The sequence below is a fragment of the Ovis aries genome, chromosome 5 (genome assembly GCF_016772045.2).
Source record: "Ovis aries strain OAR_USU_Benz2616 breed Rambouillet chromosome 5, ARS-UI_Ramb_v3.0, whole genome shotgun sequence".
Lineage (NCBI taxonomy): Eukaryota > Metazoa > Chordata > Mammalia > Artiodactyla > Bovidae > Ovis > Ovis aries.
Window position 1 is genome coordinate 4,448,254 of NC_056058.1, and position 25,310 is coordinate 4,473,563.

Sequence of the window (25,310 nt, forward strand, 5' to 3'; positions counted from 1 at the left end):
CATGGTGGGTTATCCAGCAGTCTCAGAACTGCCCTGACGCGCAAACCTGAGTTCCTTAAGAAAGTACCATTTAATGCTGTCCTCCCAACATCCCTCAAGGTGAGAGTGCGTCGATAGAGGTGTTTATCCCCATTTCGCAGATGAGCCGAATGTCAGACAAGCGGTTAGTCTGACCAGGCTGCGGGGTGCTGACCTGTGAACTGACTAGGATCTACAGCACCCCCACCCTGACCCCGGCTCCCGCCTCCGCCCTCGCCCCCGCCCCCGCCCCCGCCCCCGCCCCCGGTCGGGGGGGTGGCGCGGCGGCCTCTGCCCCTTTAAGAACGCCCCGCTGATACAAGCAGGAAGGGGGCGGTGCCTGTACCGGAGACGGATGTGCGCGCACACCAATGGACGCTGTAGTCACTGCGGCGGCGTCCAATGGGTGCGGTGAGGGCGGGGCTGGGCGCCAGAGCCTGGTTCCCGAGGCGCGGCGGCCGCGGCTGGGGGCGGGGAGGGGGGCGCAGGACCCCAGGCTGGGGTCCCGGAGCCGGAGGCACGTGTCCCGGGGCGCCAGCGGGGCCGCGTCGGCCCGAAGCACTGCCCGGGCCTGGGCTAGTCCGGGGCCCGGCGCGGCAGGGGCTGCGACTGCTAGGCGGGGTGAAGGGCCGCGGGGGAGGCGAGCTGGGGGGCGCGGGGGGGGGTCGGAGTGCCCGAGGGGGTGCTACATGGTGGGGGCGACCAGGAGTGGGGGCCACGGAGGGTCAAGAGCAGCGGGTGGGGGCGCTGCCGGCTGAGTCGTGCAGGGCCAGGGGTGCCCGAGGGTTGCGGGGGGTCGGGAGCCCCAGACTGGTGGCGTCAAATAGGCGTGGGGCGTTGAGGACTTGGGTGGGAGGTTGAAGGAGGGCCAGGCCGGGGCAGGGGGCGTCTGGAGAGCCTAGGGTGTTATGGGATTGGGAAGGGGGCGTCTGGGGAGATCAAAGTGTTCAGGGGCGACAGACCAGCTGCGGGGGAAGCTGGCCCGGGCTGGGGGCGGTGGTTGGGGTTGGGGGAGGGCTATTTATGCGAGCGCAGGGGATTGTGGGGGTTGGGGCTGGGAGGGTCTCAGAAAATGGGACCCGAGCCCGGAAGGGGCAGGCAGGTGAGAGTTAGGGAGGAGATGCTGTGGGCTATAATGACGGCTTTACCACCTCCAGAGCTCGGGGCCTAGGGGAGGGAGTCAGTTCTTGATGGTCCAGGGAAGAAGCCGTGGGGGTCTCGACCATTTCTGTAAGGGGGAGGCTACTTCGAAGGTGGTCAGAAGGCCTGAGGAGAGAAGGGGCTCCTAGGGAATGGTTTGGGACACGGTCCCTGGGGTTGGGGGGTGGTATTAGGTTCAGGAAGGTATTGCGAAGGAATGCCTTGGGGTTTCTGGGAGGCTCCCCTTAGGAGATGGGACAACTGAAGGTGGGGAGCCCTGGTAAAGATTCACTTTATTTTTCTCTTGGGCTCTAAAAATAGCCTCCCCAAGATCTCAGGGGTTGTCCCCCAGGAAAAAATCCCAGCACCCACTCTGGACAGATTAAGCCCCAGGTTCCAAATCCTGCATCCTGTGGTTGCCTTGCTCTGTGACCTTGGGGAAATGGCTTTGCCACTCTGGGCCTCAATTTCCTTTTCTACAAGGGGATGTTCTCTACTTCCCAGGGTGTTTATAAAGATTAAATAATAATTAACTCTAATAATAGCTACTGCTGTTTGAACCTGATGCCAGGGTTTGGTGAATGGGTTGTTAAGTCCTTGGAACAAACCAGGATTGTTTCTCTACCCACTGTACAGATGAGGAAACTAAGGCCTGGAGCTCCTGAGTCACACAGCAAGTGATGGGCACTGTGGGGAATGGAGGCAGAGGAGATGTGAGGGGTGTGATGGGATTCTTACCCCATCCATTCCCCCCACCAGGGCCAGTTCCCATCCCCCCAGCAGCATGGCATCCTGTGCTGAGCCCTCTGCTGCAGACCCTGAGCCCACTGCTCCGCCGCCTGCTGGGGTCCCCCCACTTGAGGACTTCGAGGTGCTGGATGGGGTGGAAGACGCTGAGGGCGAGGAGGAGGAAGAAGAGGAGGACCTGAGTGAGCTGCCACCACTTGAGGATGTGGGGCAGCCCCCACTGGAGGAGGCCGAGCAGCCCGGGGCCCTTGCCAGAGAGTTCCTGGCTGCCATGGAGCCTGAGCCTGAGCCCGCCCCGGCCCCCGACGAGTGGCTGGACATCCTGGGTAAGGAGCAGGGGTGGCTCGGGTTGACCCATGGCGCCCAGACAGCTCAGGTTTGGGAGTGACCTTGGCCTAGGCCTTCTCCTCCTGAGCCTCGTTTCCCCATCTCTGTCGTGAAGGAGATTGGAAGTAAAACGTGGTAACCACGGTGATCACTAGCCACAGGCAATTGCTTGAGACACTTCATGTTTATGAGCCCTTTTCTTGTCTCTCTCTCTCTGTCACACACACACACACACACACACACACACACACACGTATGACTTGCTTTCTCAGAGCTGCTAAAAGGACTCAGAGACGCTGAATCACCTGCTCAGAGCCACACAGCTCTCAACCCCCATTCCTTTTCTTGGCATTTGTCTGACCCGTGCCCCCCAAAACTGTGTTCTAAGGTCAAGTAGATCTGTGGAACATCCCAATCATAGTCTTCATTAGTGTGCTCAGTGTTGAGAAAAGTCCTGGAAGAGAGAAACTAGGAGAACCCATATGCGCTGCAGCCTCCACTAAACACTCTATCACAGCAACTCTGGAAAATAAACACAGTACTACTAGTTCTGATACCTAGAACACTCAGTAACGCCAATGTCCACACAAATGATAGCACATCGCTAGTAAGTAGTATCAAATGATACAGACACTGGTAAAACCAAGTTGGTACTGATTTCACCTCCACTACAGACACAGACTTTACTATGCCTAAAAAAAAACAAACACCAGGTGATGTTTACTAAGCAGTGGTTCCGTGCCAGGCCTGTGCATCCTCTGATTTTATCCTCACAGCAACCTTGTGCTGTAATTCCTACCATATCCCTGTTTGACAGTTAGGGAAACAGGCTCAGAGAGGTGAAGGCACTTGTCCAAGGTTGCACAGGCCCCTTGGCTCTGTTAAAGTTTGGGAAGTTCTCTACTGACAGGAAGGACTGCCCTGCTCCCTCTGTGAGCATGAGGATGGCTCTGTTTGTTTATATTCGAGCCAACCACTCTCTGAGGCCAGAATTCAGGCTTCTAGACAAAGAAACTGAGGCCTTGAGAGAAGCTGTGATTTACCCAGAGTTTCCCCAGGCAAGAGACAACTCCTGGTTGAGATCCTACCAACATATCCCCTGTTAGTGTCCAGAAGCCTCAAGACACAGGATCCCTTGGCATCCACTAGATAAGTGATTCTGAAACTGGATGCAGGAGCAGATATAAGTTGGGGAGCCCTGCAGAAATTTGGAACACTCTAGAATATTCCACAATATGAGTAGATCTCCCTGCCCATCATCTTTAGACTAGGGTCTGCTCCGACTCATGGCAGTGTTTTCCAGACCTGGGGACTTACAGAATACAGGTACTTCTTGTACACTGGGTGGCTGCAGGTGTCTTGTGCCCCGTAGGTATAAGCCCTCTATTCACCCCAGTAGTTGTAATGGGATGACTGTGGGTGTCTTCACTGTGGGGCTCCTTGAGTGGGTTTGTGAGGGCCTGGGGCCTTGTGCCTGGTCCTCAGGAGGTGTTGGCTGTGGCCATCTGGCCACCCCTAAAATTGTTTGGGGTATGGGGAAGAACGTAATGGTCTCCTTGGTGGCTGGAGGGGGGAGCTAGGGGTTACTTTTGCTTTTAGGTCTTTCCGTGTGATGTGGTGCTTTAGTCGGGACACACTCCTGGCATCACAGGTACTCTACTGACCAAGCAAGCTACTCTCTGGGGGTCACCAGGAGAAGCCCCAGCCACCCCGTTTCGTGGCGGGGTAAACTGAGACCCAGATGTCTCAGGGCTGAGATTGGAACCAAAGGAGAGGGGACAGGGCAGCGCTCTTGAGTCTCTTTTCTGGGCATCCCGGCGCCTTGACTGTGATGGGCAGGAGGGCTTTTCTCAGCCCTTTGCCTTCACTGAGCCGAGATGTTTTTCTTCTTCTCCTCTTCTTTTGGCCACTTGTGGGATCTCAGTTCCCTGATGAGGGCTTGAACCTGGGTCCCAGCAATGAAAGTGCAGACTCCTAACCATTAGGCCACCAGGGAACTCCATTTTCTTTTTAAAAATTATTTTTAATTTAGCAATTAACTAGATTTATGTTTATACTGACATTTTCCTTTTAATTAGTTTGTTTCTGGCTGTGCTGGGTCTTCGCTGCTGCTCTGGCTTTACTCCGGTTTTGGCGAGCAGGGGCTACTCTGCAGTTTTAGCGCATGGGCTTCTCATTGCTCTGGCTCCTCTTGTTGCTGAGCACAGGCTTCAGTAGTTGCAGCTCCCGGGCTCTAGAGCACAGGCTCAATAGTTGTGGCGCACGGGCTTACTTGCTCTGTGGCATGTGGGATCTTCCCAGATCAGGGATTGAGCCCATGTTTCCTGCATTGGCAAGTGGATTCTTTACCACTGAGCCACAGGGAAGCCTCATTTATTCATTCTTAATTTTTGGCTGTGCTCGATCTTCACTGCTGTGCACAGATTGTTCTTTGTCATGGAGTGGGAGCTGCTCTAGCTGTGGTGAGCTGGCTCAGCAGTGGCAGTCCACGGGCTTCGCTGCCCTGCAGCGTGTGGGATCTTAGCTCCCCAACCAGGGATCAAACCCTGCATTGGAAGACCTCCAGGGATGTCCCCCCTCCTTTGATTGTCTTAAGATAACAGACCAGCCAGCATTCACTGAGCCCATCCCAGGGCCAGCATCGTCAGTCCCTAAATCAATACTTTCGTGCCCACTGTCAGCCAGGGACACTGGGACCCAGAGGCATGGGCTCACCTGCCCAGTCAGTGGGAGAGGGGCCACTGAAAACTCAGCTTGCGCCCTGATGCTGTGCCACCCCCAGGAGAGGCAGAGCTGCCGGTGAGGGGAGAGTTTGCCCAGGGGGCAGCCACTCATCTGAGCCGCTCGGTGACAGGCTGTTTGTTCCCTCTCCTTGGCAGGGAATGGGCTGTTGAGGAAGAAGACGCTGGTTCCAGGCCCACCGGGCTCCAGCCGCCCAACCAAGGGCCAGGTGGTCACTGTGCGGCTGCAGACGTCTCTGGAGAATGGCACGCGAGTACAGGAGGAGCCGGAGCTGGTGTTCACCCTGGGCGACTGCGACGTCATCCAGGTGAGAAGAGGGGTGGGGCGGGGGTGAGCTGCGGGGGTGTGCTGGTCGTGGGGGGCTGTGCAGGCTCCGCTGTGCTGCTGCTCGGCCCACTCCACCAGTTCTGCCCCCCCGCCCTCCCAGGCCCTGGATCTCAGCGTCCCACTCATGGACGTCGGGGAGACGGCGATGGTCACTGCTGACTCCAAGTACTGCTATGGCCCCCAGGGCAGGTGAGAACCTGCTGCTTACAGGGGTCCCTGTGGGGATGCAGGAGTGGGTGGGACGGGTGGTTCCCCCATCTCACCCCATCTGCCTGCACACTCTATAGAAGAGGAGTCTGAGGCTCAGCGAGGAAAATCCTGCTCCAGGCCGCGGAGCTCAAGGGGAGCAAGGGTTAACTTCCCTTGTGTTTTACTGAGGAGGGGGTGACAGCCCTTTCCCTCCCGCTCCTGAGCCATCCCAGTGTGCCTGGGGGTTCAGTCACGGTGGCCGCTGGGTCTGAGTGCTATCCCCACCCCATCCCCCAGCAGGAGCCCATACATCCCCCCGCACGCGGCCCTGTGCCTGGAGGTGACTCTGAAGACTGCCGTGGATGGGCCTGACCTGGAGATGCTAACGGGACAGGAGCGTGTGGCCCTGGCCAACCGGAAGCGGGAGTGTGGCAATGCTCACTATCAGCGGGCCGACTTCGTGCTGGCTGCCAACTCCTACGACCTCGCCATCAAGGCCATCACTTCCAGTGCCAAAGGTGACCGCCAGGTCAAACCCCAGCACCTCCCTGCAGAGCCATCCCCACTAGTGCTAGAAACTTCAAGCCACAGAGGGCCCCAGATTCAGAATGTTCTAGAAAGTTCTAGAACCTGGGTGGATGTTCAGCTACGCCTAGCCTGTAGTTACCACTGGTGGTGGAGGTTTAGTCACCAAGTTGTGGCCAACTCTTTTGCGACCCCATAGACTGGCCCACCAGGCTCCTCTGTCCATGGAATTTCCTAGGCGAGAATACTGGAATGGGTTGCCATTTCCTTCTCCAGGGCATCTTCCTGAGCCAGGGATCAAACCTCTGTCTCCTGCTTGGCAGGCAGATTCTTACCACTGAGCCACGTGGGTGATTAAGCCTCCTTAGGTCAGGACTTGTATCCCAGGTCAGTGGAATGTTATGGAGTGCAGATAGATGTTTAAAATGTGGTTGACTGCAGACATTGTTGATCCACGTATCCCGTGATCAGGCCCTTGTTCACTTAGGCTCCGTTTTGTAGACTCCTTGGGAGTGCCCTGAGGATGGTGCTGGTCTTGGCCTGTGTTAGGATGCGGAAGCTGAGGCCAGAGAGGCCTGAGTCCCCTCAAGGAGTAGGTGGTAGAGGTCCCACAGCACTGGGAGCTTGGAAGTCCCCTGCCTCCTGTCACTGGGACACTCAGAGACCCTCCCCCGTCTCCTCCACCACCAGGTGCGGAGGGTGGACCTGGCCTGGGTCTGGTCCCTCTGCAGCTGGATGGCTGGGGGGAGGGCTGGAGGCATGGTCACAGCAGCTGTGGCTGCGTGCTGTTCCCCTCAGTGGACATGACGTTCGAGGAGGAGGAGCAGCTCCTGCAGCTGAAGGTGAAGTGTCTGAACAACCTGGCGGCCTCGCAGCTGAAGCTGGATCACTACCGCGCAGCGCTGCGCTCCTGCAGCCTCGTGCTGGAGCACCAGCCTGACAACATCAAGGCTCTCTTCCGCAAGGGCAAGGTGAGCTGCAGCTCGCAGGCTCCCGGTGGGCAGGCTGGCTCCCCATCCCAGGGCAGTGAGGCTGGTCTCCCACCCCACACTTGAGAAGGGCGTGAGCATCAGCCACCCAAGCTCCCCGGGGTACAGATGGGAAAACTGAGGTTCAAATAGGTGCAGGGCTGTGGCTTGGGTCACAGCAATTCCTTGACTGAGGCCATGTTTGAGCCGAGCCCTGGGTCTTAGGTTCCCTCTCTTCCCCGGCACTGCCGCCTGGCCCATCTGTAATTGTTCCTCACATATAACCCTCTTGTGACTGCCATTTCCCCCAGCAAAAGCTGGGTCCTTCTCGTGGACTTCAAGGCTGAGAGCCATCTGGTCTTTCCCCCTGCCATCACCTTCCAGTCTGCTGTTGGTTGGTACTGGGGCTAGGTCTGCTGCTGCCCCAGTGCCTTTGCGTGGGCTGTCCACGCCCTGTTTACTCCCCTGAGTCCTTCCCTCATCTCCTTCAAGCCTTCGTGGTGATGTCACCTCCTCAGGAAGGCCTCCCTGCAACCCCCCTGCCCTGTCTTCCTGTTTCCCATGTCACTGTCAGCATGGGCAGGTGTCATGCCTCTTGTCCATTTCCCTTCCCAGAAGGTGGGGATTTTGTATGTCGTATGCGTGCGTGCTAAGTTGCTTCAGTCGTGTTCGACTCTTTGCGACCCTATGGACTATAGCCCACCAGGCTCCCCTGTCCTTGGGATTCTCCAGGCAAAAGAATACTGGAGTGGGTTGCCGTGCCCTCCTCCAGGGGATCTTCCTGACCTAGGAATTGAACCTGCGTCTCCTGTGGCTCCTGCGTTGCAGGCGCGTTCTTTAGCACTGAGCCACCGGGGAAGCCCTTTGTATGTCTCATTCGCTGCTACATCTCCAGCGCTGCAGATAGAGCCAGGCACACAGTAGGTGCTGAGTAAGTGCAGGTGGAGTGTTGCGGGGAGCTTGGCCTGAGTGGACCTGACCTGAGTTGCTTTTGTCCCTGTCTCTGTTCATCCTCACTCTGCTGGGAGAGGGGGTGCCTTCAGCACTTTTTAGCAGTAAACTGAGGAAACTAAGGCATAAGCAAATGCTGGGTCACTTAGTGTATCAGAGACCTGGAGAAGGAAATGGTAACCCACTCCAGCATTCTTGCCTCAGAAATCCAGCGGACGGAGGAGCCTAGTAGGCTACAGTCCATGGGGTTGCAAAGAGTCGGACATGACTGAGCGACTTCACTTTTACTGAGCAGGCCAGCCAGTGTTTTTTAAAGTCCTTTCTGGGTATAGAAACGTGAGGAGAGAAAAGATGCTGACCCTGTTTTTCAGGGTTTAAAAGAATCCTCTTGGGGGACATGAGACTGTCCGTTCTTGTAGCCTCACACCTGTTTGGGTCTGCTGGTCTAAGGTGATGGAAACCCACTCAGATTCAAGCAGAAGGAATTGATGGCTTGTGGAACTGCCGAGTTTCAGGCCTAGCTGGCTTCAGTCACAGCTGGATCCAGGTGTTCAGCAGTGTTACGGAGATGCCTGTGTCTGCCTGCTGTGTTCATTTCTCAGGGACACTCCTCTCTCAAGATGCTCCCTCCTGCTCTGCCAAAAGGGCCAGCCATCCTTTCCACTAAGCAACTGGCCTCCCAGTGCTCCCAGCATAGTTCCGGCTGGATCTCATTGGCTGGCTTGAGTCACATGCCTGGCTCTGAACCATTCAGTGTGGCCAGAGCTTTGGCAGCTTCTGGTTGGCTTCTCAAGTCGGCCAAGGTGGTGAGGGAAGAGGAGAGAGAGTGCCTGGGCCACTTGCACGCGGTGAAACCAGCGTTCATGGGAAGGGGCACCGAGCCTGGCGCACCGCTCAGGTAGTTGAGGGCTCCGGGGAGCAGTGTAGGGGTGACCGGAGCCCTGGGCCAGTTGCTGGAGATAGACTTGGAACTAGTCAGATGGCCGGGAGCCTGGCAGAGCTGGGTCTCTTGAAGGAGAACGTGGCCCAGCTTGGGTCCAAGTGATAACTCCCCACTTGCTCCTGCAGGTGCTGGCCCAGCAAGGCGAGTATAGTGAGGCCATCCCCATCTTGAGAGCAGCCCTGAAGCTGGAACCTTCCAACAAGGTGAGCAGAATGGGGGCACCCTGAGACTTGCCATGCTGACCTGTCGGGAAGTTCTTCTTGTGGTCTGCCCCTTATCTTTCTTGCTGTGGCTCTCCCCTGTAGAGTTCTGTCTGGGCAGTAGCAGGGGGTACGTGACTGAAGGGCCCCAACCTGCCTGCTGAGACCCTTTTTGACCCCTGCAGAGGCAGTCTGGGCTCTCACCCCAGTAGGGGTTTTAGAGGTCAAGGGCACTGCCAGCCTGGCCAGTGCTGGTGTTTTCAGCTTCCTTCCCAGAATATTTCTTCTTGGAAACCTTCCTCTGGCCACCCTTGCCCCACCTCATCTTCTGGCCTCCTCGGAGGACGCAGACAGCAACCCCCACTTTGCTAATGCCTGGCGAGTAGCAGACAGCTCCCAAGGCCCAGCGGTTCCAGCCCCAGCGAGCCCCCGGGCCCCAGGGAGGCAGGCTGCTAGCAACAGTGGTTGGCTTCTGCTCTCACAGACGATCCACGCAGAGCTCTCGAAGCTGGTGAAGAAGCATGCGGCCCAGAGGAGCACGGAGACCGCCCTGTACCGGAAGATGCTGGGCAACCCCAGCCGGCTGCCTGCCAAGTGTCCTGGCAAGGGTGCCTGGGTGAGCAGGGGCGGGCAGGCACAGGGAAGCTCCCAGAGGAGGACTGTGTGCAGGGCACACCATGCAGAGGGAGCGTCTTCATTTCGCAACATCAGTGTCTTCCTGAGCTGGGCCATGCTGGATCGTGCTGGGGACATGGACACAGAGAGTCCCCAGCACTGTGTGATCAGAGCCTGAGCAGAAGATACAACACAGTCAGGAGGGCTCGGGCAGAGGAGTGCTGGCTCCCTTCAGAGGAGAAGGGGAGGTATACCAGAGGAGGGGGGCTTGGCTTGAGTTTTGATGCAGATGTAGGAGTTTTCCGAGAGGTAGGCAAGGCATTTTCAGGCCGTGGTTTCCTGGGAGGCCTGTTGGGACCGTAGTTGTTGGCTGAGGTGCAAGCCATCTGTCTTGACCAGTGTCTAGCCGCCTTCTCCCTCTCCTTTATCCACAGTCCATCCCATGGAAGTGGCTGTTTGGGGCAACTGCTGTCGCCTTGGGGGGCGTGGCTCTCTCTGTGGTCATTGCTGCCAGGAACTGACCGCCCAGGTGGCCACCATCCCCTCCACTCACCGTGGACCCCCATCCTGTGCTCCCTAACTCCCCCAGGCTCCCTGTCCACTGCCCTAACTGGCCTAGCCCCCTCCTTTGGGGCGGGGGCAGTGAGGTTTGGGGGTCATGTGCCCCCACGAGCAGGAGGGACTGAGCCCTATTGGAGGAAAGTGAGGCAGGGCCCGGACCCCACATCCAGCCCGGAGCAAGGGGGCCCTCATTGCTCCAGACCCAATTCCCACCCCACCCCCGGGGTGAGGTCCCAGCAGGGATCAGTCCCAGTGTCCTCTTCCCAACAGGCCTGGGGGCAGCCCTCCCCCTGCCCAGCCCCTTTCCAGCCTCCAGCCCCTCCTGCCCTGCCTGCTGCCCTCTGTCCAGGCCCCCTCCACCTACACACAGTGAAATAAAAGCCTCCCACCCCGCTCCCTGCTCATCCTGGAACCTTCTTTCAGCGTCGCTTGGGGCTGAGCCGGGGACCTTCTGCACCACATCCAGGGCCACAGAGGGCGGGGGGCGTGGCCAGGCTGCGGCCACAGGGGGCTTGTCTGCTCTCAGGCCACAGCACACCCTCTGTGCGGAGTGGGAAGCAGACCTGGCCTAGTGGGGCCTTGTGCTCAGAGCGCCTGATCAGACTCGGCGGGAGTTCCCTGCTAGGTGTGGCCCTTACCCCACCTCTCGATTCTGTCGCATCATCTGCAGCGGGGGACCCTGATGGGACCTCACGGGACTGTGCTGAGCCCTCAGTGACCACAGAGGTCTGGCTGTGCAGCAAGCAGGCAGACCCGTATCTGGGCAGCAGCATAGCCGGTGTAAAGGCCCTGGAGCAGGATGAACCTTTTATGTTCAAAGGTGATAAAGGTGGGTGCTCAGCAGAGCTGGACGCTGCAAGGCCTCTGGGGAGGGGTGGGGTTGATTCCAGGAGCTGCGTCCCATCTCCTTTTCCTAACAACCCAGGGCTATAGGAGCTTCTCCCCAGAACGCTGCCCACCGTCCCGACCAGGATAGTCAAAGCCAGTGTTTGGCACCTTTATCGACCTGAGTTCCTTCTTGCTCTTTTGGCCTGCCTCCAGGGAAGGAGATCTCTGAGGCAGAGCACGCAAGTGTTTGGCCCATGCCCGGCCCCTTACTAGTGCTTCCCCGGTGGCGCTAGTGGGAAAGAACCCACCCGCCGATGCAGGAGGTGTGAAAGCAGCAGTTTGATCCCTGGGTTCAGAAGATTCTCTGGAGGAGGAAATGGTAACCCACTCAAGTATTCTTGCTTAGAGAACCCCATGGACAGAGGAGCCCACTGCCTATAGGCCATAGGATCGCAGAGTTGGATGTGACTGCAGCGACTTAGCGCACACCCCCTTACAGTCCAGGAGGAGAAGCCACTGGCCACAGCCACCCAGCAGAAAGTGGCCGTCAGGCCTTGAAACCTGATCTTTGCCCTGCTTGCTCCAGGCCCTCTCGGGGCCACTTGGATTACTCTTAGGGCACATCTGGCCGTAGCTTGGAACTGATCCTACTCTGCACCACTCAATCCCTTTAGGTTTCTATCTTGGCCGCTGACGGGAATAGGGTTCCGTGGCAGGCGCTGGGGTGGGGGCCGTGGGTTGGCCAGGCCTAGGAGGCTTGCATCTCAGGCAGGATGCCCCCTCTCTGCTCGGTCTCCGTGGTTTCAGGCTGGGAAGCTGGCCTGATGGGCTGTGGGCTGGCTGGGGCGACTTTCTGGCCTGGCTGTGAGGGCCGTCACTGCTGCCACTCCTGAGCACTGGCCGTGCAGCACTGGCGTCCGTCCACCGTGGGCCCGCAGCAGCCTTGTTCTGTGCCCCTTTCGTCATACACTCTGGGGACAAGGCTTTTGTCAGGTGTGTTGTGAATATATCTCCCACTTTGTGTCTCACTTTTCATTTTCCTATCGTTTATTCATTTGGCTGCACCACATCTTAGGCGCAGCATGTAGGGTCTCTTCGTTGTGGGATGCTAACTGTTGGTTGTGGCATGTGGGATCTAGTTCCCTGACCAGGGATCGAACCTGGGTCCCCTGCACTGGGAGCATGGCAGTTTTTAACCACTGGGCCCTCAGGGAAGTTCCTCACTTTTCATTTTCTGTTCATTCAAAGAACAGACATTTAAAATTTAATGCAGTCCAATTAGTCATTTTTTCCCCCTTCATTCCACATGCTTTTCGTCAAAACTTGCTGAGCCGTTTGTAGAGATTTTCTGGTTTTTCTTTTAAACCTCTTATGGCTTTAACTTTTATATTGAGATCCAGGAGCCACTTTGAGTTAACTTTTGTAAGTGGTGTGAGGTTGGGGTTGAGGTTCAAATTTTTCCAAATAACCATCCAGTTGGGTTCCCAGTGGTGCAGTTAGTAAAGAATCTGCCTGCCAATGCAGGAGATACAAGAGATACTGGTTCGATCCTTGGGTGGGGAAAATCCCTGGAGTAGGAAATGGCAACCCATTCCAGTATTCTTGCCTGGAAAATACCAGGGCAGAGGAGCCTGGCAGCTACAGTCCGTGGGGTCACAAAGAGTTAGGCACAACTGAACACGCACGCATGTGTCCAGCTGTTGCAGAAACATCTGTGGAGAAGACTTTGTTTCCCCTAGTGAGTTACTATGATAGCTTTGTCAAATAGCAACTGAGGAACTTCCCTGGTGGTCCAGTGGCTAAGACCCTGCATTCCCAACGCAGGGGCCCAAGTTCTATACTTGCTCAGGGAACTAGATCCCACAAGCTGCAACTGAGAGTTTGCATAGCACAACTAAAGATTCTGCATGCTGCAACTAAGACTGGAGCAGCCAAGTAAGTAAATATTAGGAAAAGAAAAAGCAACTGACCACACACCTGTGAGTCTTTTCTGACTCTGCTCCATGCTGAGAGTTTCTGTGTCTGCTTGGCAGGTTTCACGTGTCCTGAAGACTAGCTTTTTAGTGATGATGGAGTCAGGCTGGTTGTACCTCCTTCCTTTGCCCCTCTTCTTCATGGTTGCTCTGGTTGTGCCCATTCTTAGCCGAGCAGATGAAAGCTCAGAGAGGAGACAGATCCTGCCCAGGGTCTCACTACCTGGATGTAACAGGCAGGATTTGGCCCAGGTCAGCCTGCCTCCAGAGTCCAGGCAGCTGTTTCTGCATCTTACTGCAGGTTAAGGCCAAGAGGTGAGAAAAGCCTTGAATGCCAGGGCCAGGTGGGGACTTAAGTGTATCCATCCCCTGGGTCATTCCATCCTCAGTGGTGTGAACAGGACAGCGGTAGGGAGCCAGAGGGGCAATAAGGTTACCCTAAGCACACAGGAGGCCTGTGGGGCAGACGGGGCTTGCTCCCGATTCAGGCACAGTATGTGCAAAGGTGTGCCGGCTGGACAGCGTGTGCTGTGTTCAGAGATTGGGTGGATGGATTTTCTTTCTTATCAAAATGTATACCAGTGCCTTCTGTATACCCTGTCTTGAGTGATGACTCAGGCTAGCCCTTGCCCTCAAGGGGTGCGACTTACAGTGGGCCATGAATTGGAAGTGAACACGGAAGAATGAGCTTTGTGTGTGGAAGCTCACGTCTCCTGAGCACTTCAACAGGGTGACCTTTGCACGTCTCCATCTCACATCTTCCCTAAAGGACAACTTGAGTGCTGGCTGGGGTCACCCAGTGTAGCATCATCAGTGTCTTTGAATGCCCTGGCATTCAAGGCCTCCTGGTAGAACTCACCTTTACTCCTTACCACACAGATGGGGCTGGTGCCCCACCAGCCTTCAGGAGTGGATCCGCAACTCAGGCCTGACCAATCAGAGCCGTCCAGCGGCCTGGCCACAGTGATTGGCTCCTGGGCGATCATGTGACTCACAGTGACCCAATCAAGGCCTTCCCTGGTACCTCCGCTGGAGCCATGAGGGCTCTTAAAACCCCATCTGTAGAGCAGTAAAGAAGAAACTGAAGGCGTGGGTTGTGCAAACCTGCACAACAAACCCTGCACATTTAAAGGACTGGCCCTTGACTGGCACCTGAGAGGTTACTTCTAGACTCTTGGAATGTCCTGACTGATAAGAGTATCAGTTTACCTGAGGCCATGGGCCATGCCAAATAGTCCACAACAACAGCATGATTTAGGGTTAGGGGGGGGGGGACTTCCCTGCGGAGAAGGCGGTGGCACCCCACTCTAGTACTCGCCTGGAAAATCCCATGGACAGGAGCCTGGTAGGCTGCGGTCCATGGGGTCGCGAAGAGTTGGACAGGACTGAGCGACTTCCCTTTCACTTTTCACTTTCATGCATTGGAGAAGGAAATGGCAACCCACTCCAGTGTTCTTGCCTGGAGAATCCCAGGGACGGAGGAGCCTGGTGGGCTGCCGTCTATGAGGTCGCACAGAGTCAGACACGACTGAAGCGACAGCAGCAGCAGGACTTCCCTGATGGTTCAGTGGTTAAGACATCGCATTTCCAATCCGAAGGACACAGGTTCACTTCCTGGTCAGGGAACTAAGACCTCACATGCCATCTGCCCCCTGCCTCTCCCACCCCCCAAAAAAGAGAGAAAAATAGGGTAGGGGCTTTTGGTCACATGGTATCAGCTCAGTCTCTGGATGGGTGATCAGCCATATCTACATAACTGACCCCTCCTCCTCCACAAAAACCATGGACAAGGCTTGAGTGTGCTTCCCTGGGTGGCAGTATACTGTGTGTGCCGTCACGATCGTTGCTGGGAAAATTAAGTGCTGTCTGCAACCAAAAGCTTGTGCCTGGTTTTTCTTGGCTTCTGCCTTCCGCATCCTTTTCCTTTGCTGATCCTAGGCTGTATCCTTTCACTGTGATTAACGCAGCCATGACTATAAGAGCTTTTCTGAGTTCTCTGTGTCCTTCTAGTGAATTACCAAGCCTGACCGTGGTCTTAGGGATTCCTGACAACAGGTGTCTTTGGCCTCATCCCAAGAAGAGATGTGAGTCTCCCTATTGCACAAATAAGCCCTGAGGCCCCGAAGGTGGACTTGCTGGCTCTGAGGTGGCCAGCTAAGAGAGCAGTGGAGCAGACTGCTTGCTGGCCACCCCACCATGCAGAGGGGCCAGCTCCAAACAGAGTTCTCAGGGATCTTCAAGTTCCTTCTGTTGCAAAACTGTTTGCTTCAAAATCCCCAAGGTCCATTTGCTCTGACCTAGCAACTCAACTTTCAGGAAGCTGTGGGACAGATGTGCAGCAATGCGTCTCTAAGGGCTGTGTGTTGCAGAAATTTTAAGGCGTTCCTGAGATTTCTTATCCTGCATCATCCCTGGATGGGGAATGCAGTGTATCTCGGTTCCATGATTGTGTTGTCACTGGGCACGGTTGACCTTAAGATATGGGGATAATCTGGGTAGGCCCGACCCTGCTGGCTATACAAGAGGAAGTCAGAGGGATTCAACACAAGGGAGGTTTCTATTACTGAGATGGAGGGGGCCACATGGCCAGTGCCTGAGACTGCCCCCCAGTGACAGCAAGGAAGTAGGGACTTCAGTCTTAAAACCACCAAAAAATGAGTTCTACCAACAAGCTGAAGGAGCTCAGACACAGAGCCTTCTTCAGGTGAGCTTCTGGGTGAGGACATAGCCCATCCAACATCTTGACTACAGCCTCATGAGCCCCTGAGCAGAAAATCAGTTAAAACATACCAGACTTAGCACTCAGAAACTATGAAATAACTGCTCCTTTTATTAAGCCACTTTGTTATGCCGTAATAGGCAGCAATAGCTAACTAATATATATGTTAGCAGTTGGCAGCTAATGAATAGTGGGGTTCATCCCAGTGTGGCTTAAAATTCCATCAACTGCAAACATAAATGTCTAAAGGAAAGGGATTATGTAGATTAAACTCTTGTAAAACCATTAATAATGATCCTCATGATAATGGCATCTTCTTTGGTCTAGGCCTAGGCCCTTGGGTAAATGCTGTTATTATCGCTATTTTATGGACAAGCAAAGTGAGGAAAAGAGAGGGCAAGACACATCCCAGGTCCCATAGGGTGAGGGTCAGGCCAGGGTCACTGTTCCCATCACAGAACTAGAACATTTTCAATGGGCTTGCTACGTGGACTGTATGTTGAGAGACCACCCCAAGGCAATCAACTGGCTTCCAGTTTCTTGGGTGACCTAGTTCTTAAAGGCTTTGGAGCGCACACCAATGCCTGATGATTCTCTCCATTATTGTTTCCAGGGTCCTCTTGGGAGCCACTGGGGCATTCAGTGTAAAATGGAGAAATAATTGTTGCCAAGCAGAACAGCCCATAGTTGCAGTGTTCTTAATTCTTTTTAACTTCTCTAAGCCCTCAGTTTCCCATCTGGCAAATGGGACCGAACCACAGTATCCACCCCAAAAGGCAGTTGTGAGTGTCACTGAAAACAGAGCCTGGTGCATTTTAAGCACTCGTTGTGGGGTGGTTGTTGTTAATGCTGTTGTCTGTTTCTCAGCTGAAACCACTTTCAGCTCCAGGAGGGGAAGTGCCTTTTCTAATGGCACACACAAGCTGGTCAGCACTCAGAGCTGGCTCCTCCCATGTTTCACTCTGTTCAGCAGTCTGGCTGGCTGTCCCCTCTCCATCCTCTAACTCCAGACCACCTGCCTCTCAGTTGCTCTTCCTGCCTATATATGGCCCTTCTAGGGGCAGTGCAGCCCTGGCCTGCTCCCATATTTACCTGGCCTAGCCTCCAGATTAACAGTTGGGCACAGCAGTGGGCAAACTTGTCAGCATGTCTGATCAGTGATGATGGAAAAAATTCTGGAAATGAACAATGGTGATGGTTGTACAACAATGTGAATTCCACTTAATGACACAGAATTGTATACTTTTTAATTATATATTTTAAAATTATGAACTGATCCCAGATGAAGGGTGGAGGATCCCATAACTTCGGCCCTGAACTCAGACAGGCTGGAGTTGGAATCCCTGTAGCAGTATACAGAAGAACCATACATAAAAGATCTTCACGACCCAGATAACCACAATGATGTGATCATTCACCTAGAGCCAGACATCCTGGAATGTGAAGTCAAGTGGGCCTCAGGAAGCATGACCACAAACAGAGCTAGTGGAGGTGATGGAATTCCAGTTGAGCTATTTCAAATCCTAAAAGATGATGCTGTGAAAGTGCTGCACTCAATATGCCAGCAAATTTGGAAAACTCAGCCGTGGCCATAGGACCGGAAAAGTTTGTTTCTCATTCCAATCCCAAAGAAAGGCAATGCCAAAGAATGCTCAAACTACCGCACAATTGCACTCATCTCACATGCTAGTAAAGTAACGCTCAAATTCTCCAAGCCAGGATTCAACAGTACATGACCCGAGAACTTCCAGATATTCAAGCTGGTTTTAGAAAAGGCAGAGGAACCAGAGATCAAATTGCCAACATCCGTTGGATCATCGAAAAAGCGAGAGAGTTCCAGAAAAACATCTATTTCTGCTTTATTGACTATGCCAAAGCCTTTGACTGTGTAAATCACAATAAACTGTGGGAAATTCTTCAAGAGATGGGAATACCAGACCACCTGACCTCCCTCTTGAGACACCTGTATGCAGGTCAGGAAGCAACAGTTAGAACAGGACATGGAACAACAGACTGGTTCCAAATTGGGAAAGGAGTACATCAAGGCTGCATATTGTTACTCTGCTTATTTAACTTCTATGCAGAGTACATATGCGAAATGCTGGGTTGGATGAAGCACAAGCTGGAATCAAGATTGCCAGGAGAAATATCAATAACCTCAGATATGCAGATGACACCACTCCTATGGCAGAAAGTGAAGAAGAACTAAAGAGCCTCTTGATGAAAGTGAAAGAGGAGAGTGAAAAAGTTGGCTTAAAACTCAACATTCGGAAAACTAAAATCATGGCATCTGGTTCCATCACTTCATGGCAGATAGATGGGGAAACAATGGAAACAGTGATAGAAGTTATTTTGGGGGGCTCCCAAATCACTGGAGACGGTACCTGCAGCCATGAAATTAAAAGATGCTTGCTCCTTAGAAGGAAATCTATGATCAATCTAGACAGCATATTAAAAAGCAGAGACACTACTTTGCCAACACAGGTCCACCTAGTCAAAGCTATGGTTTTTCCAGTAGTCATGTATGCATGTGAGAGTTGGACTATAAAGAAAGGTGAGCGCTGAAGAATTGATGCTTTCGAACTGTGGCGAAGACTCTTGAGAGTCCCTTGGACTGCACGGAGATCCAACCAGTCCATCCTAAAAGAAATCAGTTCTGAATATTCATTGGAAGGACTGATGCTGAAGCTGAAACTCCAATACTTTGGCCACCTGATGTGAAGAACTGACCCTGATGCTGGGAAAGATTGCAGGCAGGAGGAAAAGGGGACGACAGAGGATGAGATGCTTGGATGGCATCACTGACTCAGTGGACATGAGTTTGAGTAAACTCTGGGAGTTGGTGATTGACAGGGAAGCCTGGTGTGATGCAGTCCATGGGGTTACAAAGAGTTGGACTCAACTGAGCGACTGAACTGAACTGAAAGTGTACAGTACTATGCCATCTAGTACATTCACACTGCTGTGCAGCCACTCAATTCAGTTCAGTTGCTGCATGTACTCTGCGTGTAAGTTAAATAAGCAGGGTGACAATATGCAGCCTTGACGTACTCCTTTCCCAATTTGGAACCAGTCTGTTGTTCCATGTCCAGTTCTAACTGTTGCTTCCTGACCTGCATATAGGTTTCTCAAGAGGCAGGTCAGGTGGTCTGTATTCCCATCTCTTTCAGAATTTTCCACAGTTTATTGTGATCCACACAGTCAAAGGCTTTGGCATAGTCAATAAAGCAGAAATAGATGTTTTCTGGAACTCTCTTGCTTTTTCCATGATCCAGCGGATGTTGGCAATTTGATCTCTGGTTCCTCTGCCTTTTCTAAAACAGCCTGAACATCTGGAAGTTCACGGTTCACGTATTGCTGAAGCCTGGCTTGGAGAATTTTGAGCATTACTTTACTAGGGTGTGAGATAAGTGCAATTGTGGAGTAGTTTGAGCATTCTTTGGCCTTGCCTTTCTTTGGGATTGGAATGAAAACTGACCTTTTCTAGTCCCGTGGCCAGGGCTGAGTATTCCAAATTTGCTGGCATATTGAGTGCAGCACTTTCGCAGCATCATCTTTCAGGATTTGAAATAGCTCAATTGGAATTCCATCACCTCCACTAGCTTGTTCATAGTGATGCTTCTTAAGGCCCACTTGACTTCACATTCCAGGATATCTGGCTCTAGGTGAGTGATCACACCATTGTGGTTATCTGGGTTGTGAAGGTCTTTTTTGTACAGTTCTTCTGTGTATTCTTGCTACCTCTTCTTAATATCTTTTGCTTCTGTTAGGTACATACCATTTATGCCCTTCATTGAGCCCATCTTTGCATGAAATGTTCCCTTGGTATCTCTAATTTTCTTGAAGAGATCTTTAGTCTTTCCCATTCTATTGTTTTCCTGTATTTCTTTGCACTGATCATTGAGGAAGGTTTTCTTATCTCTCCTTGCTATTCTTTTGGAACTCTGCATTCAAATGGGTATATTTTTCCTTTTCTCTGTTGCTTTTTGCTTCTCTTCTTTTCACAGCTATTTGTAACGCCTCCTCAGACAGCCATTTTGCTTTTTTGCATTTCTTTTTCTTCGGGATGGTTTTGATCCGTGTCTCCTGTACAATGTCATGAATCCATAGTTCATCATGCACTCTACCAGATCTAGTCTCTTAAATCTATTTCTAACTTACACTCTATAATTGTAAGGGATTTGATTTAGGTCATGCCGGAGTGGTCTAGTGGTTTTCCCTACTTTCCTCAATTTAAGTCTGAATTTGGTAATAAAAAAATTGTACACTTTAAATGGGTTAATTTTATGACATGTGACTTTTTTTAAATTGGCGAGCTGGATAACCTCCATCTCTCAGGGTCCTTTGGGGATGTAGGATTTTATTCTATGAAAAGTGTACTCTTACAGAAGAGCAAAGTTCACTAACCCCCACGATCCCCCAACAGCCCCGGGCCCACCTTAGGGAAGACCCAGCAGCGCAACCCAGCGTCCAACTCGGGCTCGGTTTGCATAGACACGCCCACTCACCCAGCCAGCCTCCGCTTCCGCGCCCCCACGTGTTTTGCGCAGCCCGGTCCCCTCCACGCCCTCGCTGGGACTCTCCACAGAAGCCAAAGACGGAAGACTTGGAGAGACCTCATAAATAATACATCACGTCAGCGGCTGGTGGGGCGGGGCTTCGACGCGCTTGGCTGAGTCAGGGTTATGAATAATACACATTGAGGCGGGGCCTGAAGGAGTGCGCGTGTCGGGGCGGAGTCCGGGCACGGAAGTGGACGCCTCTGGGGCCTTGAGAGGTGGGGCCAGCCATCCTTATGAATATGCAGAAAACAGGGGCGGTGACTGCGTGCCGCCTTCGGCCCGTAGCGTGGCGCGGCTGGCCGCGTCTCATGAATAATGCAGCACGTCGGCGGGCAGTACGGCGCCAGCCGGGCCCGTAGGGGGCGTGGCCAGCCGCGTCTCATGAATAATGCAGTGCGTCAGCGGGCGGCGGGGTGGGGCGTGGCCGGCGCGCCGCTGGCCCCGGAGCCGGGAAGCGGGGGGCGGGGGAGCGATGGTCGCAAGATGGCGGCGCTGAAGGAGGATCGGAGCTACGGGCTGTCGTGCGGGCGGGTGAGCGACGGCAGCAAGGTGTCCGTGTTCCATGTGAAGCTCACCGACAGTGCCCTGAGGGCCTTCGAGAGCTACCGCGCCAGCCAGGTGAGCGGCGGACTCGGCGCGGGCGTCGGGGCGCAGGTCGGCCTCGCGCGCCCCTCTCCGCGGCGCCCTGGCTTGGGGGTGCGGGGTCCGGCGTCTGAGGTCTTGCTCGCGGGTTTCTGGGCCAGCGGGGCGCGGGGTGGGCGCATGTCCCACTCGGAGAGCGGGGAGCCTCGGCTCGGGAGGCGACCCTGGCGGGCGGCCGAGGGCGGCCGAAGGGCCAGAACTCGCGCGCCTGACCCGGGGGGCGTCTTTGTCGGCACCTGGAGGCGTCCGGGGCCTTTCCGGACTCACCCGGCACCTGGGCAGGAACTGGTTTTCTCACCTGACCAGGGGAGGGGGTAGAGGTAGCGCTGTCCGAGCACAGGAGGTGGGGGGTTAGGGCTTCTCTGTCTGGCTGCTTGGCAGGGAGACTGGTAGGGATGGCTGACTGCGCTCCCGGGAGCAGCTTTTCCGCCTAGGTCACTGGCGGGGTGGGTCAGTGGGTCACCGCTGTCGGGGCTCCTGTGGGGTCCTGTTCACTTTGTGTGGGGAGGTTCTGTCTGCGCTTGGGGGCCGTCTTTGACGCTTTCCGGTGAGGCTCCTGGAGTCGGGTTCACTCATTTGTTGGGAAGGGAAGTCTGGGCAGAACCTGACAGCGTTTTCCTAGCTCCCCAGGTGACCCTGAATCGCTGGACACCTTTAGGAAGAGGGAGTCTTTTTGAGGGGGGCTTGCTGGCATGGAGCCTTTCCTAGCATGGGAGCCTGGGGTGGGCACCTGGGGAGGCACTCTGGCCACTGCACCTGGCCGCTGACTCTCACACTTCTCAGGGGCCGATTTGGGCCCTTCTGGGGAAGTTGGAGGCGTTTCAGTTCTGCCACCTGGCCCACCGGGGGAGGGGTGTTGAGGATGGGCTTCTGTGCACCGTCTCTCTAGGCCTGACTGGGGAGCACATCTGGGCCGGTGGTCAGAAACTGCTGCTTCCCATTTCTGTTTGTGTCATGGCGCCCCCCTCCTGTGTTGGGACAGAAGTTGCAGGTGCCCAATGGTCAGGTCCTGAGGGGAAATGGATGGGGGGGTCCTTTTCCTCCTTGCGTGGAAAGTTGGGGCTTCATAGCCAGTGGTTAGGGGGTTGGGTCTGGTGTCAGGTTCGGGGAGGCCCTGCCCTGTGTGTGTGTGTGTGTGCGTGCGTGTGAGTGCGTGTGCTGGGGATGGGGGGGCCTCGGGCGGGTTAGGAGAGAGACTAACTAGGAAGGAATGCGGCTTTCTTCCTGCCCTGGGCTTGTTCGGCACCATTAGCTAAGCCCGGAATTTCTTTCCCTGTTTTGTTCCCAGTGCCCACCCTTCCCGCCCTTCTTCCCACTTTGGGGGGCAGTTTCCTTCCTGTCCTCGTGTCTCGGTTTCCCCTTCGTTGAAGTGGGAGTTCGTCTATTTTGGAAGAGCGAGCGCCCACCCTGTCCGAAACAGATTCCCCCCGGTGAGGCTGGGGTGCCCCTGCAGGTGAGGAGGAGGGGGCCGGATGGCCAGGTGAAGCCTCCCTTCCTTGTAGAATCCCAGCCCAGAGTCTTTTTTCCCCCTGGGCAATTCCGACTCGTTCTGCAGGAAGGCGAGCTTTCCTCGAAACAGCTGGGGGAGAGCTCCTGCGCCGTGTAAATAAGGTGAACTTGGCACCTGGTCACGGTGGCTTGGGAGCCCCGCCTTCCCTGCCATGCTGCCTTCCCTGGCTCCAGTTGCCCGGAAGGCCCGCCTATGCGTCCACCTCATGCTGTCACGCTGCTATTTTTAAATTTAGGGTGTTGGTTACATCCCTTAAGCTGGATCTTCCTCCTGTGAGGGTGAAGGTATAACTGCAGACTCAAGTTCGCCCCACGCAGAGCCTAGCTGTGCATCGCGTGTTGATCAGTCAGAAGCGGCTCCCTCGCAGAGCGTCTCCTGCAGGCCGGTCGTGTTAACCTGACTGGTTGGGCTGAGTTTTGGGGGTGACTCAAACTTCGATTTTTCTCAGAGGCGGACAGGTGATTGAAGTTTCTTGGCAATTTTGTATTTAATCCTACCAGACAGGCAGTGTCGTGGACTGAGGTAAGACCAGGGCAGCCCGGGCACTCAGTGTTCCTGGGTGGTGGGCACGGGGAAGGTGACCTGATGAACCTGTGTGCCTGGAGACGTGTCTTGGCTGTTAGCACAGTATGCGTTTTGATGCATTCTGATTTATGTGCCTGTCACAGCTCAGCGTTTTCTCTTCTCTAGCACTGCGACTGTGTGGTTTGCCAGTGGCAGCTTGTGGAGAGGGATGGTTTGCACTTTTACTTTATGTTGTTTATGTTGTACTTTGTATTGTCACCTTATGTTTAAGCTGCCCCTTGGACAGCACAGGTTTGAGGTGCCCACTTATACATGGGTTTTTTTTTTTCACCAAATATGTACCATAGTTCTAGGTTGGTTGGCTTTGCAGATGTGGAACTCAGGATATGGAGGGCCGACCATAAAGTTTATTCAGGATTTTTGACTCCTAGGGGCTTGGTGCCCCTAACCCCAGTGTTGTTCAAGGGTGAGCTGTAATGGCAAAGAGGTTTTACAAATTCAGATGTGGCAGGGCACTGGCGAGGAGCTTCCTTCAAAACTTTCTCTGTGGCTCCCAGGAGCCTGTAATCCTAGCTGTTGGACTAGCCCAAGTAGGAGTCCCTGATAGCTTCCATCTCCCGAGGGGTCTGGAGCCTGAACTGCCTTTGTATAGACCCAGTGACCAGCCTGGAACGTGGTGGAAGGTAAAGGTGAAGTTACATGTGGCTGCCGCTGTCCAGACTAGGGTGTCGGGCAGTCTCGAGTGTGTCCCAGGGCACTCCCATGGATCTCCCTTTTTGCTGTGATGGGTTACTTCCGGGAGAGAAGAGAGAGAAGGTGTAAACACAGCCCATCGCTCCAAGACCCCATCATGGGTCTGTTCAGAGAAGTGTCCCTGATAGTGACTCCGAGGAAGTGACCTTTGCTGGGGCACCTTCCTCGATCACGTGGATGTTTCACCGTCAGATTTGATGGATCTGTTGCTGAGTGACCCTGTCCTCTCCTGGATTATAAGTTTCTTAATGAAGAGGAAGATGTTGTTTAGGGAAAACTGAGGGCTCAGGGAAGGGCCCAAGAAACCTGCGAACTGGAGCCTGTCTGGGTTTGAATCTCTGCATCTCAGGTGTACCTGGATGAGGCCTTGGTTCTGAGCCTGACCCCTCCCAGTCCGGCTCTTCCTCCTCAGAGCTCTGAGGATCCCAGTGGCTGCTCTGGATCCTTCTTCTCTTTAGGATTATGAGTGTCCTAGTACCCGAGCCCTCTTAGCTCCTAATCCCGCCCTCAGGGTTGGGGGTGTCTCAGCGCCCAGCCCTCTCTGAGCTCTGGATTCTCCTCTCGGGACTGTGAGGGTCCTAGTATCTGAGCCCTCCCAGTGCCCAGTCCTCTCCAGACTCCGAGGATCTCAGGCCCTGCCCTCTCTGAGCTCTGGCTCCTCCTCTTGGGGCTGTCAGGATTCTTTTGGCTTGTGTGCAGCCCTGATCCCTCACAGGTTCTCAGCACTTGGTGTGGGGACCCAGGGCCGGTTCCCACCTGGAGGTATGAGCAGACTGCTGCTGCTAAGTCGCTTCAGTCGTGTCTGACTCTGTGCGACCCCATAGACGGCAGCCCACCAGGCTCCCCTGTCCCTGGGATTCTCCAGGCAAGAACACTGGAGTGGGGTGCCGTTTCCTTCAGTGCATGAAAGTGAAAAGTGAAAGTGAAGTCACTCAGTTGTGTCTGACTCTTAGTGACCCCATGGACTGCAGCCCACCAGGCTCCTCTGTCCAGGCAAGAGTACTGGAGTGGCTTGCCATTGCCTTCTCCGAGCAGAGACTATGGGAGACTATCTTCCTGAATCTGATTTGAGTGCCTGGTCTGTACAGGGACACCGCTCAGGGGCTAGATGTTTACCAGTGACCAGAATGTGTGCCCAGTCTCTCTAGCTGGCATGCTAGAGGCAGGAGACAGATAATGAACAGGGTGGCACCGAAATCGGCATGAAGAGCTTGTCAGCGGTCAGTGTCAGGAAGGAAATAGAATGGGGCGGTGTGAAAGGGCGCTGATTAAGAAAGGCATGCTTAGGGCATGCCAGAGCTGAGGTCTGCCAGGCGAGGGGTCCCCAGGGGGGAAGGGGTAGGGGTTCCAGGCATGGCACATGTACAGGCCTTGAAACATGAGGGGCTGGGGCGGGTGTTTGCTGAGGGTGGGGGCTGGGGGCTAGGTAAAGGGGTGGGGGCGGCTACAGGGCTCTGTCCTGGGACGGGCATAGGAAGAGGGGCTCTGCAGCAAATACCATGAGACTGTTCTGGGCTCCCACTGGGGGCTGCTCGACCGCTGCTA

General features: G+C 54.6%; 2 protein-coding genes across 7 annotated transcripts in view; both read left to right on the forward strand.

Annotated features, from left to right (window-relative positions):
- Nucleotides 1–398: 398 nt before the first annotated feature.
- FKBP8 (FKBP prolyl isomerase 8) lies at nt 399–10,647 on the forward strand. Of its 5 annotated transcripts, none has more exons than XM_027969397.2 (9): nt 399–424; nt 1,918–2,231; nt 5,112–5,281; nt 5,402–5,490; nt 5,788–6,008; nt 6,814–6,986; nt 9,003–9,080; nt 9,562–9,693; nt 10,127–10,647. In XM_027969397.2, the coding sequence occupies exons 2-9, from the start codon at nt 1,943–1,945 to the stop codon at nt 10,211–10,213; spliced, it is 1,239 nt and encodes a 412-aa protein (XP_027825198.2). In that variant the 5' UTR covers nt 399–424; nt 1,918–1,942; the 3' UTR covers nt 10,214–10,647. The 5 variants fall into 5 exon arrangements, with proteins under 5 accessions (XP_027825198.2, XP_042105542.1, XP_042105544.1 ...); XM_042249608.1 differs by having other exon boundaries at nt 5,791–6,008; XM_042249610.1 differs by lacking the exon at nt 399–424 and adding an exon at nt 451–639.
- A 10,156-nt stretch (nt 10,648–20,803) lies between these two features.
- The window catches only part of ELL (elongation factor for RNA polymerase II), a 77,301-nt gene continuing 72,794 nt past the window's right edge, over nt 20,804–25,310 (forward strand). For both annotated transcript variants that reach the window (XM_042249612.2, XM_027969398.3), the window contains exon 1: nt 20,804–20,953. In XM_042249612.2, coding sequence (XP_042105546.1) covers nt 20,819–20,953 — 135 coding nt within the window. In that variant the 5' untranslated portion in view covers nt 20,804–20,818. The remainder of the gene's footprint in view (nt 20,954–25,310) is intronic.